Below are 19988 nucleotides of genomic sequence, written 5' to 3'. Positions count from 1 at the left end.
GCATTTTTTTTTCTTTTTCAGTTCGGCTGTACTAAATGTGTATGATGTTATCTGATCCATGACTGCTGCTGGAAGCTATTTTTAGTGTTATCAGAGGGAAATGTTTTCCTGGACTTTTCTGTTTTATACCTGATGGCTAAGAATTGTTTGACCCGTGAGACGAAAACGAAGTTGACCTCAGTTGAAGGGAGCTTAATGCTTGCAAAAATATCAATAAAGGATATTTTATATATGCAAATAGTGTGGGAAGAGTGTTTCTGTTTTTTTTTTCTGTTTTTAAAGATGGCTGTAGAAGTAAGGAGAAAGCAGACCTCCTGGATATCCGTGTGCCAAAGGAAATGTGAAAATCTACAAATTGGGGTCGGGCTCGGCAAAATTAACTCGGGAGTTAACGGAAAGTTTCCCTCAGATTCGTTCCCACATTTCGCTCTCTTCACACGCTCCTCAAAGTCTGTGAAATAATTACGTTTACATGTCATTCATGCTGCCAGCTCTAGCTGTCAAAGAAAAGGGTAGCAAACAGTGAATGACTGGCATTTGTGCAAAGAAACAAACACAAAAAAAGCAGACGGTGAGAAAATTAAGAGGGAGTGAAGAGTAAACAAACACAACCACACTGTAGACTTGTTTTTCAGGGGAAAAAGGCAAATACTAACTCAATTAAAATTTAATTTTGCCACATTAGATAATAAATCACCAAAGGGACAATATGAGACTGAAATATTGGAAGGTACATACTCCACACACACACATACAAAAGCATGTCGACGTGTGCCGTGCGTCCAAGACCTGAAGAGTCTGGATGGTCCTCTGAGCGGCAGAGAGCTGGGACAGGGAGGATCAGCCACCGGAGCAGAAGGCAGGGGCCAGGGCTCTGAGGGCCAGGTCTGTCTGGAGATGCTCATTCGGGCCGGCAGAGGAGCTCAGCAGCGCCGCGCACTGAGACAGCCTTGTCCAGATGGCTGCTGTGTGATTTAGCTGAAACGGGAAGCAGCTGTGGCCAGCGCTGAGCCCCCCTACGCTTGACTAGGACCCAACAGGGGAGGGAGGGCATTTGCATGAGAGGGATAATCTGGCCAACCAACTCTGGCCCTGCCAGAATCCCAGATCTCACTTCCCCTTTCAGCCCTGGACAGAAATACTCCTTCAAGAAGCAGACTAAACCAGAGTGGTGGCTTTAACATGTTCCAACAAGAAGTTTGAAATTACTATTTTTCACACTTTTGCCGGGCTGCGGTTCATTAGTGGAAGACCATAATAGAACATTTACTGCAAACTTCGCAAATGGGAGCGCTGTGTTTACCGGTGTTTCTCAACATGTGCAGATTACATTTGATTGCCTGTCTTGGCATTTCGTCACATGGATTTCACTACTTAGGAATGCAGTTTGATCATGTAAAGATATGTCTCACTAAATGAGCAACGGGGACATTAAGTGCATGTTTGCATGTTCTGCAGAAAGAGAATACTCAGCAGCAGAAATTAACTCATATTATAAAACATATTATGTTCTTTTACTCTCACATGTATCTACCTTTCAGACTGAGAATTTTATATTGAATTGTTACAATGTAAACAGTGCTGCAAGCTGGACAATAAGCAAAAAAAGTGTGGTTAGAGAAATCATCATAATTAAACAGACAGATTCATATATAGCTAATTAGTGCTAACTAACAGACTACTAAAATTCTACCGTTTCACTCAGCACAAACTTGTTAGATAGTCTGTCTCACACAGCACGCCATAGTATTACTCAGATAACCTATTAAAATACTGTAAAAGGCCCAGCAGACCCAGATCATCTCTGGCTGCTTGCATCAATACACCTGTCAATGAATATGACCTCAACCGAAGTCAGACAATCCAGGTGAATTAATTATTTTTTTAAAAGTTCACCCAGCTCACTGTTACGAGCAGTAAAACTACCCATAGAGGCCAGACTGCTTTATTAGCAGGCTGTAAATATGTTATTTAACATTGTAAAGTTGGACATTATAACACGGGAGTCTTTGTGAACTGATGCTTTTGGAGCCAGCCTCAAGTGGCCATTAGTGGAACTGCAGTTTTTGCGGGACTCGATTTTTCCACTCTGGAGACTGCACTGTGGTAAAACAGAGTAAAGAACCCCCCTTTTTCAGTAATAGCCAGCAAACACAGTCTAATTTCATGGTTGGTGGCACAGAATGTTTTTCTTTAAATAAAATATTTGTGACATACAACAGCATGATGTACTCTTTCCTATTAGCCAATCTGAAGGCAGTATGGAATTACCGGACCCTGCATCAAACAATGCAGACGGTAACTGCACAATATGGATACATTGCAGAAAGAAATGTTGACTAAAACCATTGTATGCTTTCACAAGAACTCTAAATAAATATAGTAATAAATTTACCTGTAATGTTTCTATATTACAAATGACATGAGATTTGATTTTAAATACTGGAATTTTATTCCTATAACTTATTACATTTAAACTTCTACTTGAGCACAGCTTGTGTAGTTCTTCCACAACTGCATATACGTGAACACAGGGAAAAAAGCAATCCAAGTGCTTATACTTATTTCTACCTCAGCTTGAATCTGTATTAAGGATAAAATGATTCAGTAAAATTACCTTATTTTCTTCTCTGTAAATGTACTGTGTGATGTGTTTGTTTGTGACCACACTGCCCCAGATGTGACCACTTGCTTCACAGCCACAGTCAAATTGAGCTACAAGCTTACACCATATGGCACAGTTTTCAGTCCATACTCAATGGGCTCTATAGATCCCGTCAGCACCAGAGGAATTCTGCGCATCTGTCCTGGTCCAGCTGTGAGGAGTCCCCGCGATCGGAGAAGCCCACCCGTTGGGGGGGAAGGGTGCGTGTGTGACTACTTTCACTGCTGGCTAATTCAACAAAGTTTCTATACAGTGGCCAACAACAAGTGTGAAATATTTATCAGGGACCTGACAAAAAAGATGAAAAATAAATGAAAGCCCCGTTTTCATGGTCTTCCAGATTCTCAAAGATTTCTTGATGAAATTTACATGAGATTTTGTTTCATGTGTGCACAATCTCTAATGGCCCCCTTCAGTGGTAGTGCATGTGTGACCAGTGAGGCATTCAACTTGAAAAACATAATGTTAAAAATCCTCACACCGCTTGCGTGAGGGATGTCTTCACTGAGAAAGCAGTTGCAAACACTTTGACCGGGCACAAACTCCATGGATCAGAACTAACACAGAGGCCCTGCAAAAGGGATGTATTGCAGTAACACTGCTGTCTTAATCACTAACAGGAAGACAGGCAAAGTTTTTCTTTTTTTTCTCTTTTTAAACACAAGACCCAGGATACTCTCCGTGTTGCCCAACTTCCGCGGATATGATTAATACATCCAGCCTCAGGAACATTTCAGGACAGTGAGACTTCAGGCAAACCGTGGTTGTGGTGCTCAAACGTGATCACACTGCCCTCTGTGGATCGCATGGGATCGGATATGTCACTGCAGCCTAGAGATAAACTTATTGCTTACTGTCACACTCTGAGACAAAAACTTGTGGAGATGTGTGTGTGTGATATATACATTTATTAGGGACAAAAACAATTTCGATGCAGTTAACTGAAAAAGACCAAACAGATGACAAGCATTAAGTCATAATTCGACTGTGAATGTGTATCCTTGATGTGAAATACTAGAATTTAAATGGAAAACAGGGCTTCAACTGGAAAATGGTTTGTGTATAATACACACTACCTAACACTGGATCACAAAGCAACAGAACAAAATCAGCCTGACCGGCACAAACACCTGAAAATGACCAAAAAGCTGAACGCAGATGGCAAATTCTCTCAGTACAGAGTGGGAACGAGGTAAGGTTTTCTTCATTTTTTCTTCATGTTACGACACCCTGACCTTTACAAGTAGTGTTGAAAAACCTCAAAACAACAGACCACTAGCACAGAGACTAACACTTACACCCATAAAAGAGGCACCTGTTCACCTGTGCAATCCAATATGACTGAACTAAGCTGATACAGAGGGTTAAAATAACTATTTAACTGGTAGCCAATAAAAAGGTCCTTTTCTCTTCTTTAATTCTGTTTTCCTTGTCATTTATGGAAGCCCTGTTTTTCGTAGGCAAACAAATACAACTGAATTCAGCTCTTCATCACACAGATAAGGCCAACTTCCCATCATAGGGATATTTGGCAATATATGGGGAAAAAACAGAAAGACTGCATTAAAGAGACCCGTCTTATAGTTTTCAGACTGTCATTCTTTGTTTTTAGTCCTGGGTCCTCCCACTTTGTCGGGTTTGTGCAGAACAAAGAAAGCATTTAACGTCTTTACATTTTCCATTTCTTTCAACACCCAGAACCTGAACGGAGACAAAGAAAAGTTTAACGCCCACATCCAAAGGTTTTATTCCACTCTTCATACAGCTCCAAGTCCTTTGATGACACACTGGGACGTACAGTCTTCAGGGCGTCGTGGAAGTCACTGTAGATGATGGGTCGCACCTGATCCGCGGTGATGGTGGCGATGTCACTGAGCTGGATGCTGCGTATGGGCCCCAGTGCTGCCTCTCGACACAGCTGAGTCATATCGGCTCCGGAGAAGCCCTCCGTGGCTGTCACCACCCTCTCCACCTCGCTTTCTCCCAGCTGGTTTTTCTCCTGAGCCATGAGGTTTGTCACTATCTGGCGTCGGGCAGTCGCTTCGGGCAGGGGGATGTATAACCGCTTTGCCAGGCGTCGTCGTGCTGCCTCGTCGATCTCCTGGGGCCGGTTGGTGGCACCCACCACCAGGATTCGGTCCTCTGCTGCAGTGGCCGCTCCATCTAGCTGGACCAGAAACTCTGTTTTTATCCTGCGCGAGGAGTCGTGCTCACCGTCCGTCCGCTGGGACAGCAGGGAGTCGATTTCATCGATGAAAATAACAGCAGGCTGGTGGCAGCGGGCAATGGCAAACAGAGCTCGCACCATTTTCTCTCCTTCACCCACCCACTTGGATGTGAGTGATGAGGCGCTGATGCTAAAGAAAGTGGCACCTGATTGACAGGCAATACATTTACCTATCAGAGTTTTTCCAGTTCCTGGCGGTCCAAACAGCAGGATGCCTTTGGGTGGGCCACGGAGGCCAGTAAAGATGTCAGGTCGCAGCATGGGCCAAACCACAATTTCCTTTATGGTAGTCTTGGCGAACTCCAGACCTGCTATGTCGTCCCAGCCCACCGGAGGCCCGTGGTCCATGATCTCACTCATGATCAGCTCGATTATCTTTGGCTCAAAGTTTTTCAGACGCTCGTCCAGGATTTGAGGTTCCTGATTGGAATTACGGCTCGCCACACTTCCCTCCTCTTCCTGTCGTGGAATGGGAGACACAAATTTTGAAAATGCACCTCGAGGCCTGTTGGCGCCCAGAGATTTCTTCACAGTTGCCGCCATCCCAGGGGCCTGACCTCTCTGAGGCTGATGGGAGTGCTTTCGCTGCTGGTCAACAACAAACTGCTCACGAGCTGTTTTGAAGGTGGTAACAGCCCGTGGGTCTGATGACACCTGACTGCCATTTTGCTCCCTGCCAACATCACCTCCGTCTGTGTTGTAAAAATTTTCCCGCTTCGATGTGTTGGAGGTGGGAAAGAAGGAGGACTGATAGTGCTGCGTGACCCCTGCGGGGCCAGGGTTTACATGTGGGAGAGCTGGAGAAGGGCAACTAAACACAGACTGTGGCTGAGCTGGAGGTCGGGAGAATGAGGGTGGATTGACTGAAATCCCTTCGTGACTGCTGGGCCTTTCCACAGAAACATTAGCAGGGATACTGGCTGCGATTTTAACCTCTGATTTAAGCTGCGGTGGTTGCACAGTTTTAAAGGGAGGAGTGAGAGAGCTACCTTTACCCTCTTGCCCCACAGTTATGTTAATGTCAGCTGGTGCCACCACAAAGCTCTCACCTCCTGTCTTTGCCTGAATTGTTTTCTGAACACTGGGCAACTCCAGCACGCTCTCTGCAGTGAGGGATGACTCCCATTTGTCGCTGTAGTTCTTCTGACTGCGGGCCAGATGGAGCGCGCTTTCTGCATAGTTGTTGAGCCCTGTGCGCGGGTCGTCCGAGTCCAACACTGCAGCGTAGCGCTCCGAGTAGGTCCTGAGCAGGCTGGCCATGCTGGCCTGAGAGAGCTGGGAGCTTGCCCATGCATACTGAATGGAGAGGATGTGGGCCCGGTAGGCATCGGCCGTCTGTTCAGGTGTACAGCTGCCAGATGAAATGTCAAAGGACCTCTTCTGCCATTCGTCCAGGTGTGCGCCACTCATGCCTGGCCTGCTCCAGCCTGGTGAAGACGAAGGGACAAGAGTTATTAAAAATACATGACCCCAGTAAATGCCAAGGCACAAATCTCCCCAAAACCCATACAGAGAAAAAGCTGCCACTTAATTACGTTACATAAATAACCATGTATGCAGTAACACTGAGTTATAGTGATTTTGATATAAATGAAAGGAATTAAAAAACAAATAAACACGTGATTTGAATCCAGCTTTAAAAATGGTAGGCCACACTCATTAGCATTGAAACTGAACAGCCTTCATCCTTCGCCCATGTCTTTAATACTCCACATGTCCCAGCTGAGATAAACTCTAAATACAACATTTCGTTTTCTCAGACTTAAATAAAACTCCTTCATCCCCACATAAAGCAACATACAACTGCCTCCCTGAGCATTATCTCCAACGATGAATAGTCAGTGACAAGGCTAAAAGTAATCTGAATCTCTGTATATGTAGCTGAACCACGGAGAGCTGCAGTAAAAACAGGTTATCAGTCTCGATGCACCCAACTTGTCTGAACTGTTATCTGAAAATGCGCCACAACAAACAACAGTATTCATAATGGACGTCACTTACTATTACTGATATCTTGTCAAAAAATTATAAAAAATATATGAATACACTCGTAACAACTTTTGTAATGCACTTTAACTCGATGTTTACAGTAGCGGTAATTCCCGCCTCTAGTTTGTTCTCCCTCCCGAAACTAGGACTTCCTGTCTCGTTCCAATTCGCTCTCAAAAAATCTACAACTGTGGCCGTCGCATAACTTTTCACCTAATACAGGGAACCAGCGCAAAGAAGCAACGATCTTAGTTTTTGAATACATAAAACATCGAATAATGATGACGAGACTGGGACATTAAAGTAAACGAAATGAAGCAACTAAGTTTTTTACATGTTGGAACGAGACCCATAAGTTGTCACAAGTAGGGAGTGCTCCATTTATCCTCCAGTTCCGCCCAGTCCAGGCTACAAAAGCTAATACACCTCGTTATCAAATTTCACGAAAAGTTTCGTGATTGATGTTAGTTATTTTAAGAATTAAGAGGAACTTAATATAAAACGTGGAGCGATTTTTCTTCAGTTTCAAGACTTTTTTCTGCGGACTATGTTGCCAACAGTACACAGGTCTGCTAATTTTAGTGAGGTCTACGACGCCATCTCCTGGCTACAATACGCATATGGCATTGCCGCTTTAGAGTCTTTCATTCTGGGAAATGTAGTTCTCTTGTCATTGAACTTCATCCAGACTTTGAATTAAATCAAAATCGAGTTTAAGTGAAGTAGATTTTTTTTATACATATCGAATTCATTTTGTGTTAAATTGCTTTAAAAATATAAAATAAACATTTAAACAGATATTATCCTGGACATCACTCTGTTAATAAACTACACTAACCACAACGGTTGCGCGGTGGTGTTTATGCTGTCGACGGTGGATGACAGGGTTTGCTGCTGATTTTCAGAGAATAAAGCGCACGCCGGCGGTGGGAGAATAGCCCGTGTTTGTGATATTGTGCAGCAAACTATCCACTTAGTTAATGTTTCCGCTCCTTGTGACTTTTTCCTTTGCATTTGAGGACAAATACCGGAAGTGTCTCGTAGATAACTGTTAGCAATTGTCGCAGACCGTTAGCTATAACGTTAGCTAATCCGGAGACGGGATGTAAATTTATCCAGACGGGACCAGCCCCAGTAGCCGGTATCAGCAGTCAGTCACTCCCTTGTGTGGGGCTTCTGAAATAACCCTGTGCCGACTTATGTGAAATTGCTTTACGTGGCATGGTGTTTTATATATAATACATATTAGCCACGGAGTGCTGAAATTAATCTTCCGAGCACCAGTTTGAGTTAACTGGGAAGTGTGGAGGGGATATGACTGACTCATCATCATGGCACGGACAGAGGAGATAACCCCAACCGTTCTGTCTGCTGCAGTGCCAACCCGGCAGCCGCACAACTAGCCAGACAGCTAAGTTACTCACACACTAAACCGTTTTGATTAAACCTCTGACCCCCTATCGCAGCGGCATTATGAACGCCCCTATGTACACCTTTGTTTCCCGTGACGACAACAGTACTGTTTATGCTGAAGTTTCCAAAATCCTCCTCTCAACCGGGCAATGGAAGAGGCTGAAAAGAGACAATCCCAGATTCAACTTGATGCTGGGTGAGCGGAACAGATTACCCTTTGGGCGTTTAGGTAAGTCAGACTTTCTTTCTTGTTTCTTAAGAATTGTTTTCGGGCTATTTTTGGTGTCCACCCTTTCTGGATGAGAAAGCAGCTGTGACTGTGCAGGGCTGCATCCTGTGGAAAGATTGTCTCTCTTATTGAGAGTTTCTGTGCACTGTGCATGCGGATTTATGAACAGACGGTAAAGCATCTTCACTGTGACCTTACAGGCCATGAACCCGGACTGATGCAGCTGGTGAATTACTACAGGGGGGCAGACAAGCTTTGCAGAAAGGCATCCTTGGTCAAGTGTGTGCAAATCTGTCATTCCTGCCATCATTCATGTTACTGACACTGCAGTTTATTACATGACCACTTTCCTTCTGACCCCTTTCTTAAACACTAGGCTAATAAAGACCAGCCCAGAGCTGTCTGACTCCAGTAACTGGTTTCCAGAGTCCTACATCATCTATCCCACTAACCTCAACACACCTGTTGCTCCTGCTATGAATGGCATCAGCCATCTGAAGAGCAATCCGAAGACAGATGAGCGGGAAGTTTTCTTGGCCTCCTATAACACTAAGAAAGAAAGAGCAGAGGGTACAGTGTGGATAGCCAAGTCCTCTGCTGGAGCTAAAGGTGATATCTATATTTAGTATTTAATTGGTTAAAAACAAGACACTAGTTGGAAGCTTCATATATATATATATATATATATATATATATATATATATATATATATATATATATATATATCTGTAAATGTGTGTGTGTGTTTCTTCTTGTTTTCTATTACTACAGGTGCTGGTATTTTGATATCCCACGATGCTAATGAGTTGCTGGACTATATTGACAATCAGGGACAGGTTCATGTTATTCAGAAGTACTTGGAGAAGCCTCTGCTTCTTGAGCCGGGACATCGGAAATTTGACATCAGGCAGGTTTTTTTTTTTCTTTTTCTTTTTTTTGCCAAACTTAAAGCCACAGAGAAAGCACTGCTATGTCCCAACTTAACAGCTTAGCTTTATGTTTATGCTATTGCTAGGAGCTGGGTGCTAGTGGACCATCAGTATAACATCTACTTATACCGCGAGGGCGTGCTGCGGACCTCCTCGGAGCCCTACAACAGCTCAGACCTGCAGGACATGACCAGCCACCTGACTAACCACTGCATCCAGAAAGAGCACTCCCAGAACTACGGCCGATACGAGGAGGGGAACGAAATGTTCTTCGACGAGTTCAGGCTGTACCTGCTGAACACTCACAACGTCACGCTGGAGACCACCATATTACCTCAGATAAAGCAGACCATAAAGTAGGCAACTATTTTGCTATTGTTTTTATTATTAGTTCTTAGATAAAAAGCTGAGCTTAGCTTTTTTTATGCCACACTAAAAGGCAAAATATTATTATTTTTTTTAAAATTAGAAATCAGACATAATGCCTCTCCGTGAATCGCTACCTTATCGTGGTGAAGGGGTTTGTGTGTCCCAGGGATCCCAGGGGCTATGTTGTCTGGGGGCTTTTGCCCCCTGGTAGGGTCTCCCATGGCAAATTGGTCCTGGGTGAGGGACCAGACAAAGAGCGATTCAGAAGACCCTTATGAAGAAAACATCGAGGGAACAGTTTACACTGCCCGGGATAGGGTTACCGGGGCCCCGCCCTGGAGCCAGGCCCGGGGAGGGTGCCCGAGGGAAATTGGGTTAAGGCTGCCAGCCGTGCCAGCGCCATCTTACCCTTCCGACCATACATACATATTCCCGTTTTCCTCCTGAATCCTGCTGGTTTTTACCTCTTTAACACATAAAACTTCCAAAACATCACCTGACCAAGCTGCAATTTAAGTTAAAGCACACTCTATCAGCTCGGTAATATGATGATTGAGTCCATGTGAGAGTAATTGTCCAGAGAATTCATAGAGAGGGTGGGTATCATGTGTCCTACCTCTTTAGTGCTCCAGTCTGAGAGCTCTCTTGTCCAAACTGCACAGAGTATTCCTAGCTGAGAACATGTCTGATGTGGACTTTCGCTTGTTGTGCTACAACATGCAAAATAGGAACTTTGAACAATTCCTGGACCTGATCCTCCCAACATTATAATAGGGGTTCATGTTTTCACTCTCGCTTATCTACTCCTTGCTTGTTTGTAGTTACCCTTCTTGCGTCCTGTGTGAATAAAAACACAGCTTTAAACCTATGCTGTGGTTTTGTACAGGAAAAGGAAGATTGTGGTTTTTAGCAGAACCTCTTTTTGTAACTGTTTTTTAACAGATATATGAGTGGTTTTACACCACTTTGCATATAATTATTGGTGATTATTAATTTGTGAATCTCTTCCAAAGCATGTCTTTGTTCTTTCTTCATCCACTCGCCCCCAACCGGTTGCAGCAGATGGCCGCCCCTCCCCGAGCCTGGTTCTGCTGGAGGTTTCTTCCTGTTAAAAGGGAGTTTTTCCTTCCCACTTTTGCCACGTGCTTGCTCATAGGGGGTCATCTGATTGGTCGGGTTTTCTTTGTATTATTGAAAGGCCATATAGCGCCCAATCACAACTCCTAAAAACTGTCGGTGTGCGATTAAACCTCATATACTGGTGTTAATAACAGCAGTATACAACCATTACTGTTGTGAAAACGTGACTGATGTTTGGCAAATGCTGGTTGCTCTCATCACTCAAAGAGACTTTGTTATAAAAGGATGATCGGTGAAGATTTTGGATGTCTGGTTTCACAGGAGCTGTCTGACATGCATCGAGTCCGCAATCAGCACCAAGCACCTGTCCTACCAGAGCTTCCAGCTTTTTGGATTTGATTTCATGGTGGACGAGAACTTCAAAGTGTGGCTCATTGAAATCAACGGCGCTCCAGCCTGTGCACAGTCAGTACCTTCCATGTTACGTGTCCTTTAGCAATGTTTTTCCATCTAAAATATAACAAATTTCACATCTGTTTAAAATTTGAAATGTTTATTATTATTTTTATTATTGTTATTATTTATCCTTTCCTAATGCAGGAAACTATATCCAGAGTTATGTCAAGGCATTGTGGACGTGGCCATTTCCAGTGTCTTCACCCTAAATAGCGGCGACTCCTCATCTGCGTCCTCTTCTCCTTACTCGTCCTCCCCATCTTCCTCCTCCCTGTTCACCACCAACTCCTGTTCCTCTCCCAAACTGAGAGCACCTCTCCACGTGGGTCCTTTCACTCGCCTGTAAGCACAAATATGCCCCCTCCCTTTTTCTTCTGTGCTAGAAGCTTCTTCCATCTCCCCCATCCTCATTGGTCGCACGTGCCGCCTCTCTGCACCCTGAGATGCTGCACATGCGAGCAAGCTGCCGAGCCGCTCCTTCGTACTTTTGCACACGTTGGCCCAAGGGAGACTTTCTCTTTAGGGACTTCTCTGAACTGCAGGAAAGATCCGTGCGCTCCTGATTATGCATATTTTGAATGCGAGGATGGCAATGAACTGGTCAGTAAATGTTCTCAGAGTTTCTGAACGATGACGGGCATCCCCAAGCAGATTGGTCGAAGTGGTGAAAGTCGCAGAGACGCTCCAACTGAGACTGTAGTGCCTTACATTTCCAACCACTCTCCCTTAAAAAAAAACCTGCCAGTTAGCTTGCTCTGTTACAGTAACCTGTACTCGTTCTTTAAGCTTTTGCACTGTTGCTCACTGAAGTCATGTTAAGTCCACAAGAAAATAGCATAAAACAAGGCATTTGACATTTTAGTGAGCTTATGGAGGTTTGAGTGCTGTTTAATCATCAGACACTTCTTGTTTTTCTGTTTTTGTTTTTAATCACTTTTTATAACTGACTTACAAACAAGTTTGTTTGAAAAATATTAGACATGATCAAGAAGCTCTAGAGACTGAAGGATGAAGGCTCTGGTGTGTTACGCTAACACTACTTGTCTGATTGAGCTAAAGGATGGCCTTGAAACTGAACATTCCTCCTGACTTGACCATGTGGACACTACATCAGGGCAGCTGGGTGGCATAAGTGAGCAGGGAGACTGTGCTTCGGCTGTAAACCCGGGAGCGAGTCTGCTACAGGGACCTCTCAGTGGCGAAAAGGGAAAAATCCTCGTCAGTTATTCTGTAATCAATTTGTTTTATGTGATCTGAAGAGAGCATGTTTGTGTGAAAGCATGTAGCATACAAGCCCTAACCCACAGCTCTGTTTGCTGTAAAGAACTCTGTGTTTTCTCTCTGATAGACTGTTATTGTAAAGTGTAAAGTAGGTCTTTGTTACTGAGCTGGTGAAGTGAGCGTAGAGTAGCTTGTACAGAGTGTCTTACTGCTTCTTAAACATGTTTAACGACCCCATTAAAGGACACTTGGAAAAGATAGCAAAGCTGATAAAATGCTTGTTTCCCGGTGTGTTGAAAAACACACTGTGGTGAGCATTACCACATCGTCATTACCAAAGAAAAGTCAGCGGTGTTAAGGAAGTCCCAATACAGTGGTTAATTTCATAATAACTTGGACTTGTTTCGCTTTGTGGGGTCTTTAAATATTTGACCTTTTCATTCGAACGAAATCTTTGTGAGTAGACAAGATTTTAGAGGTGTTCCCGTCCAAGACGACTTGTGTCAAATCTGTTTTGTGTTACTGCTCGTTAGAAATGATTGTCAGATTGTTCAGTTGTTGTCTTTTATTAGATTGAAATAGTTGACAGTTGCACATTCATGTGTTTCTAGGGGCTCGTTTGATTCCCTTAAAAAAAGGAAAAGAAACAAAAACACCCTTTTGTTGAAATATGTGAGGTTTTGTGTCCCAATAATTAAGGTGAATCATCAAAACATTTCATTCTTTCTTTTTTTTTTTACTCTGTGTTTACAAGAAGACTCGAGAATGAAGGATGTGTAAGAGACTGAAGTTAATACGAAGAGAAAACAAAATCTTAGTATTGTTTTTAAATCTGTAGGGACATTTCCATCAAAGGGAAGGGTTCCTTAGAGGGAACTGTATATTGTTTTTTTTGTAGTTGTTTTTTTAAAAGGCGTTTAAATGCACCTTTATTTTTTTTTTGTACCGGGGTAAATTTGCCTCTTTCATTAGAAAACCTCATTGATGTCATTTCCTCTTACTTAGAGTGTTTTTGTACATGTGACTCATTTTCTCATGTTTTCCTTGTGTGTTTTATATCTCTACTTTCTCATCTTTACCAAAGATTATCCTGCTGCATTTTCAGTGTTACACCTTTTGTAGTGAACAGATTGTCACAGACCTGACTCGAAAGCAAGCATCATGATCAGAGGAATGTGTGCTGTTTTTTTTGTTTTCTTGTTTTTTGTTGTTGTTGTTGTTGGGTTATGATTTATTGGAAATCTGCATGAACGTTTGTCTTTATCAGAGACAATATTATTAGAATAAAACATGTTACTGCTTCTGTCATGCAAACATTTCTGCACATCCACGTGTTGGGCTGCATTTCTGATGTGCATTTCAGGCTTCTGAGCAACACTGAAGAAGATGAGGGAAGCAGAGTGGTCTGTGAACGCAGCTCGCAGACGAGCTACAGAACGTTCAGAAATGACCCAGACCTTTGGTAGGTGGATGGTGAAATAATACGACACTAATAAAAGTTCAGTTTTTGTTTCTAAATTTTGCCTCTCTGCTGTGAGACTGGTTATTAACTAATGTTTTTTTGATTTGTCTTTGAACGCCTCGCAGATTAGTTAAAAAGAGAAAATGTGTCTAATCCATTTGTTAGGTGTGACTTCTTTTATCATGGGAAAAGTCCACATGAGTAGGTTATCATGCAGATGAACCACACACCCGCACATAGTTATCTTATATTTCTTCCTTCTTTTATTACTCATGGTTTTCTTCTGAAATTTGGCTTCTCTCTGACATAAGTTGACCTCATTTGCCCCCAGGAGGTGTACCCACATGATCTTAAACAGGGACATTCAACTAGCTTTGCGTGAAGAAATTCCTTTTAAACTAGTTAACCAGGAAATGAAACAAATTATTAAAATTTTATCTAATAATCTTAGCCAAGATAGCAGTGAAAGAACTGATGTGTGGCACAGCTGCATCATCTGTCCGTTGTTTTGTTCTAACCCACTGAGATATATGTAGGGTCATGTGATCTTAGATGCTATATAAACATACAATACATACATACAAACACAAACTTATGTGGGGTTGCTTTTACTAAAAAATCACTATCCACGATGTGAAAAAACACGAGGGAAATAATTATTTGATCCCCTGATTGAATTTGCAAGATTGCTTACTTCTTTGGAAGTGAGCAATCTTTTAGACTAGTTTCATTTTGATGGAGAGAGACAGAATATCAACCAAACTTCCAAGGAAAGAGATGACATGAATGTTATAAATTGGTCTGCATGTCACAGAACATGACTTGGTGGCGAAATCTTTGTTGGCAACTACCAACAGCGCCAAGCAGTAAGACATTTCTTGTAGTTGGTCACCAGGTTTGGCCACATCAGGAGGGATTTTGGGCCACTCTTCTTCAGAGAAACTCAGAATCATTTTGGTTTCTTGGCTGCTGCTTCGCAACTCAAAGCTTCAGCTCCCTCCACAAATTCTCTCTAGGACTGAGGTCTGAAGACAACTCCATGATCAGAGAAAAAGGAGGAGCTCTGCACACCTTTACTTGTATGTGTTGATATATACGTATTTTTATGATTTAACATAAAACCACTGAAACATCCTGTAGTCTGTTGCACATCTGTAGTCACAGAAATCACAGCCTCAGTATTTACACTGACCACAAACCTTGGTCCAAACCTTCTCCTGGACATCCAGCTGAGGTGAAATTGGAGCCCACATTAATTCCTTTTATGTGAACATTTCTGAGATCCTGCATTCACCATCCCACGAGCTTCCTTCCAAGGATGTTGAATGTGAAAAATGCTAACAGTTCACTTAATTATCCAAATTTCACACAAACTAGCACTTTAACTGCTCTTAAAAAACAAGTCAATGTCCTTGTCCAGTTTAGAGCTGGGGCTTTGTAACAAACAGAAAGAGTGGGACAGACTGGATTGTCCCATGACTGAGACATCAGCCAGCAAAGACGGGCATGGAGAAGACACCTAGAAACAGAGCTGCAATCACTCATTTTATGGTGTGTTCTTAATGCATAGGTGGGCTTCGGACTCACAGATGGGTCAGCCTATTATTCACGTTTCAACTGAAGGAGGAAGAAGGACACCAAACCAGGGAGTTTCCAGATGTTGTGATGGCCTTTTCTTTCGTTTCTGCAGTACAGAAAGGTAACTTACAGGCCAGTCAGGCAAGCAGGCCATCGCATTGCCACATGTTCTCAAGTTGTAACTTGAGATCTCTCTGAAGGAATTTTCCCTCTTTTTTTTTTTAAATCTTGTACGTATATCAAAGTTTATTACATGGGAAGGCAATGAAGTCACTGCCTGTATCAGATATACAAAAAAGACTTGTCACATAAGTAATGTCGTCAGAGCGAGGTGTGGAGAGGATTACTTGTATGGATTGTGTATGTAAAAGGAAAAGAGTAACATCAGAATCACAATGACATCATTGCGTGTGTTTTGAATCTCTACCTGTTTCATCTGGGTCTTCTTCCTGCACAGTCATCTCAACAAAATTACACAAAAACCCCCAAATGTGCACTCTGCCACAGGCTCCCAGATGACTGATTGATTCCCCTATTAAAAGCAATATTAAAACATCACATATTTATGTGTGTGATCTTTTACCGTTATTAAAAAAATGGTATTGCTTACCGAACCAGCAGTAACACTAGAGACAGCTTTGACCACGAAGCACTGTATGTGACTCATAAGCTGCTTTTCAGCAGTTTCCAATAAAAAAAAAAAAAACTTTCCATAATTACAGGTTTATTCTTCAGTAACTGAATGACGTTGTGAGGGGGAACACAAACTCCACAACAAAACACTTTATTTAGTGTTAAACGTGTTAACCTGTGGCGTTTTTACTGTCACTAATGTCAGGTCATTATTGCTGAAAGATAATGTTGTTAACGGCTTTCTAAACTGGTTCCAGATGACGTCACGTGTGTACTTAATGCTTAATGCTCATAAAGTTCCCCCATGTATATATTCACTTTATGTATATAATGTTCTTCTCTCCCCTTTTGCAGTTCAAGAGCGTGTCAGGATACATTTCACTGCGTGTTGTACTTGTATAACTATGCATGTGACGAATAAAGAATCTTGAATCCTGAATCGTGAATCTTCAGTATAATAAACATCACAGTGTTACATTGAAAAGCAGCTGAATTTGTCAGATGACCTATTATAGTGTCTAAGAATAATTTGGAGTGAATAATCATAGATTTTAATATAATCCACCTGTTTTAAAGTGAAGACTTTGGTCATCAAACCAGAGGCAAAGGCTCAGTCATTAAAGAACCCCCAAAAGTTGATTCTGTTCATCTGGACGTAGAGTTTTGTGGGAGAAATGTTTCGTCACTCATCCAAGTGACTTCTTCAGTCTCAGCTGACTGCAGGTTTCCCCAATCTTATAAACAGTACATTTGCATAATGACTGAAACCAGCCCACTGAAGGAACAATGGGCTGAGAGATCAGTTCCTTCATCATAATTATGCAAATTCTCATGACCAATGACCAAAACCCACTGATCAAAGACCACTGATCAATGGCCATGAGTACCATTCACAGAGAGTTGGGGAATGGCTGCAATCACAGCATTGTAAGATGGCGAAAGATGTACCCTTAGACCCCTCCTCGATTCAGAGATGGTCTTTCCCTTTTCACGTAAATGGCCTCCTTGACTCCGCACTCAAACCAGCGTTCCTCCCTGTCCAGGATGTGTACATCCTCATCATTGAAAGAGTGTCCACTGGCCTGTAGGTGTAAATAGACTGCAGAGTCCTGGCCTGAAGAGGTAGCTCTTCTGTGTTTTGCCATCCGCTTCGCCAGAGGTTGTTTGGTTTCCCAAATGTATGAATCATAACAACCCTCCTGGCACTTAGCAGCGTACACTATGTTACTCTGCTTCTGTCGGGGGTCCAGCGTGCGTTGGGGTTTAAAAGCAGATGAGACGTGGTGATCACATAGAGGCAGTCCACCAAATCATCAAGCACTTAAAGTAGCATCATTCAGTACAGACACTGGATAATCAAACTGCCACTCCCTGTACCCGAAGCAAACTGGTAATAGAGTTGTTTTATATGAAAGTTTCTGCATTCATACAAACCCTCCTGTCATTAAGCAGACTCAGCACAGAGCAGTTTTATTAACAACTCCTCAGCTCAAGGAGACTGTTGTTGTTTTTCTTTACTAAATGTTGTAGTGTAAAATGATTGCTGCAAGCAAAGTGTAATAAGTGGAGTTGTGGATTATGTGTCAAGATAACCAGTACTGAATGATTTTAGAAACTGGAGCTGACAAAGGTCAGGAAGACAAAGAATTGGAGGAGAAATGTTTTTCAGTTTGATCTGTGGATGTGTCCTATTAAGATTTAGCCTTGAAAAATAAAATGGTTGAAGTTGGTGTGACTTTGAATCGTGTTTTCAATGCACTTTTATTACATTACAATATGCCATTTTCTTGTAATCTTCTATTATTGTAGCATCTTTACCTTACAATATGAAGCGCCTTGAGACAGTGTTGGGTTGTTACAGTGTGGCGCTATATAATGAAATTAAATTGACTATGTAATGTGAAACATTAAGATTTAATCTTTACCTTTAGCTTTTTTTTTTATTTCTGGAATAATAATAATGTTATTTTAAATGAGCAGGTGCCGCGAGGGCAGAGCCTCCCTCTCGGATGACGTCACGTGTAGACACCTTAAAGCCTGCATGAACGAGAGCACTTCTCGCCGGGTGCGGTGGCGCGCGCCTGTAATCCAAGCTACCGGGAGGCTGAGGCTGGCGGATCGTTTGAGCTCAGGAGCTCTGAGCTGCAGCGGACTATGCCGATCGGGTGTCCGCACTAAGTTCGGTATCGATATGGTGCTCCTGGGGGAGCTCGGGACCACCAGGTCGCCTAAGGAGGGGTGCACCGGCCCAGGTCGGAAACGGAGCAGGTCAAAGCCCCCGTGCCGCTCAGTAGTGGGATCGCGCCTGTGAATAGACGCTGTAGTGCAGCCTGAGTAATACAGCGGGACCCAGTCTTTTTATACTCTTTCCCCTCTCCACAGAAATATACACACAGCACACACACTCACACATCACGTTTTTACAGCTTATAACACCGTCAACACAGCTTCTCTCTCCTTTCTTTCCATTGAAAAAGACTGCTGTTTGTTGGTTCCCACAGCGCCTCCAACTTGAGGAAGAAGAAATTACCAACACATTGCAACTTCACTAATAATAATTTTTTAATAATAATTCATAATAACTGTAAAAATTATACAAATAACCATTTTTCTTTCTTCGGTGACTGTATTCAATGAACACAAAAATAAACAAAAGCAGCCTAAAGCAAAGCTCTACTTTCTCTTTTTTAAATAAATGAAGCATGACTACTTTCAGCTATTATGTCATCCAGAGCTTCAATGTGTAATCTTTTGCTTGGCAGTTGTAATATCCACAGTCTCCCTGTGGTTTACAGTTTAATGCTACAGTGCATCAGGAGTATAAGAGAACCTGTAATGCCTGTTGCAGGCAAACTGATGTCTGAAGATTTGAAAGATATTAATTTACTAAATAAAATCAAAATGCTGGACTGTAAACAGCACAGAACAACAGCTTGAATTTATGTTGTGTTTTTTTCTGCTCATAGAAAAAAATATTTGAAATGCACTTCAAATAGGTAAGCACTCACCGCAAGTAATAGGTAATGCAATTAAATATGAGAAACTACAACTGTGATAGGCTACAACTTTAGCTGGCTAAGAGAAATGGATGGATGTGGATGGATTTTTCCACATTTGTCCAAAATAATGGAATGGGAGTTTGTTCCTCTTTGAACTAATTTTTTTTTTAAAAAACTGGAAAAATCCTCAGCACTCTATATAAAGACGTGTGGACGTATCCTATAAAGATTTAGCCTTGAAAAGTAAAATAGTTGAACTTGGTGTGACTTTGAATCTTATTTTCAATCCACTTTTATTACATTACAATAATTTTGTCTGCTATTTAAGATGTAGCAGGGCTTTATGGGCTATCAAACAGAAATCTCTTAAAAGTGAGGAAACATTAGCCAAATAGAATGAATATGGCACATTCCTCTACATGACTAGAAATGAAGATCAGAAGCAGGGGCCACTCTGGGTTCAAACCTTTAGGGGGGCTCAGCTGTTAAATCATAGTGTCATGCATACAGTGCCTTGTAATTAATATTAATGGAATATGCTGTTTAAAAGTGTAATTTAAACTTTTAAAATTTGCAAACCTCAATTCAGTATATTAAACATCACAATGTTACATTGAAAAGCAGCCTAATTGGATGATCTATTATTGTGTCTAAGAATATTTTGGAGTGAATAATCATAGATTTTAATATAATCCACCCATTTTAGTCATCAAACCTGAGGCAAAGGCTCAGTCGTTA

The 19988-nt window shown here is 42.1% G+C and overlaps 2 protein-coding genes across 2 annotated transcripts; one reads left to right on the top strand and one right to left on the bottom strand.

Moving 5' to 3' along the window:
- Positions 1-3536: 3536 nt before the first annotated feature.
- Positions 3537-7052, bottom strand: fignl1 (fidgetin-like 1). The gene is made up of 2 exons (XM_080868386.1): positions 6894-7052; positions 3537-6319 (listed from the first exon to the last, which is right to left on the bottom strand). Exon 2 carries the CDS (start codon positions 6300-6302, stop codon positions 4389-4391), a length of 1914 nt encoding a protein of 637 aa, XP_080724512.1. The 5' UTR covers positions 6303-6319; positions 6894-7052; the 3' UTR covers positions 3537-4388.
- A 706-nt stretch (positions 7053-7758) lies between these two features.
- ttl (tubulin tyrosine ligase) lies at positions 7759-14096 on the top strand. Its single transcript, XM_080868674.1, has 7 exons — positions 7759-8523; positions 8724-8802; positions 8900-9132; positions 9295-9430; positions 9539-9808; positions 11223-11366; positions 11502-14096. The coding sequence occupies exons 1-7, from the start codon at positions 8355-8357 to the stop codon at positions 11701-11703; spliced, it is 1233 nt and encodes a 410-aa protein (XP_080724800.1). The 5' UTR covers positions 7759-8354; the 3' UTR covers positions 11704-14096.
- Positions 14097-19988: the final 5892 nt, after the last annotated feature.

This window comes from Rhamphochromis sp. 'chilingali', assembly GCF_963969265.1.
Source record: "Rhamphochromis sp. 'chilingali' genome assembly, chromosome: 20".
NCBI classification, from domain to species: Eukaryota; Metazoa; Chordata; class Actinopteri; order Cichliformes; family Cichlidae; genus Rhamphochromis; species Rhamphochromis sp. 'chilingali'.
Note: the sequence above shows the minus strand (reverse complement) of the source record. Positions and strands in the feature narration are given on the sequence as shown.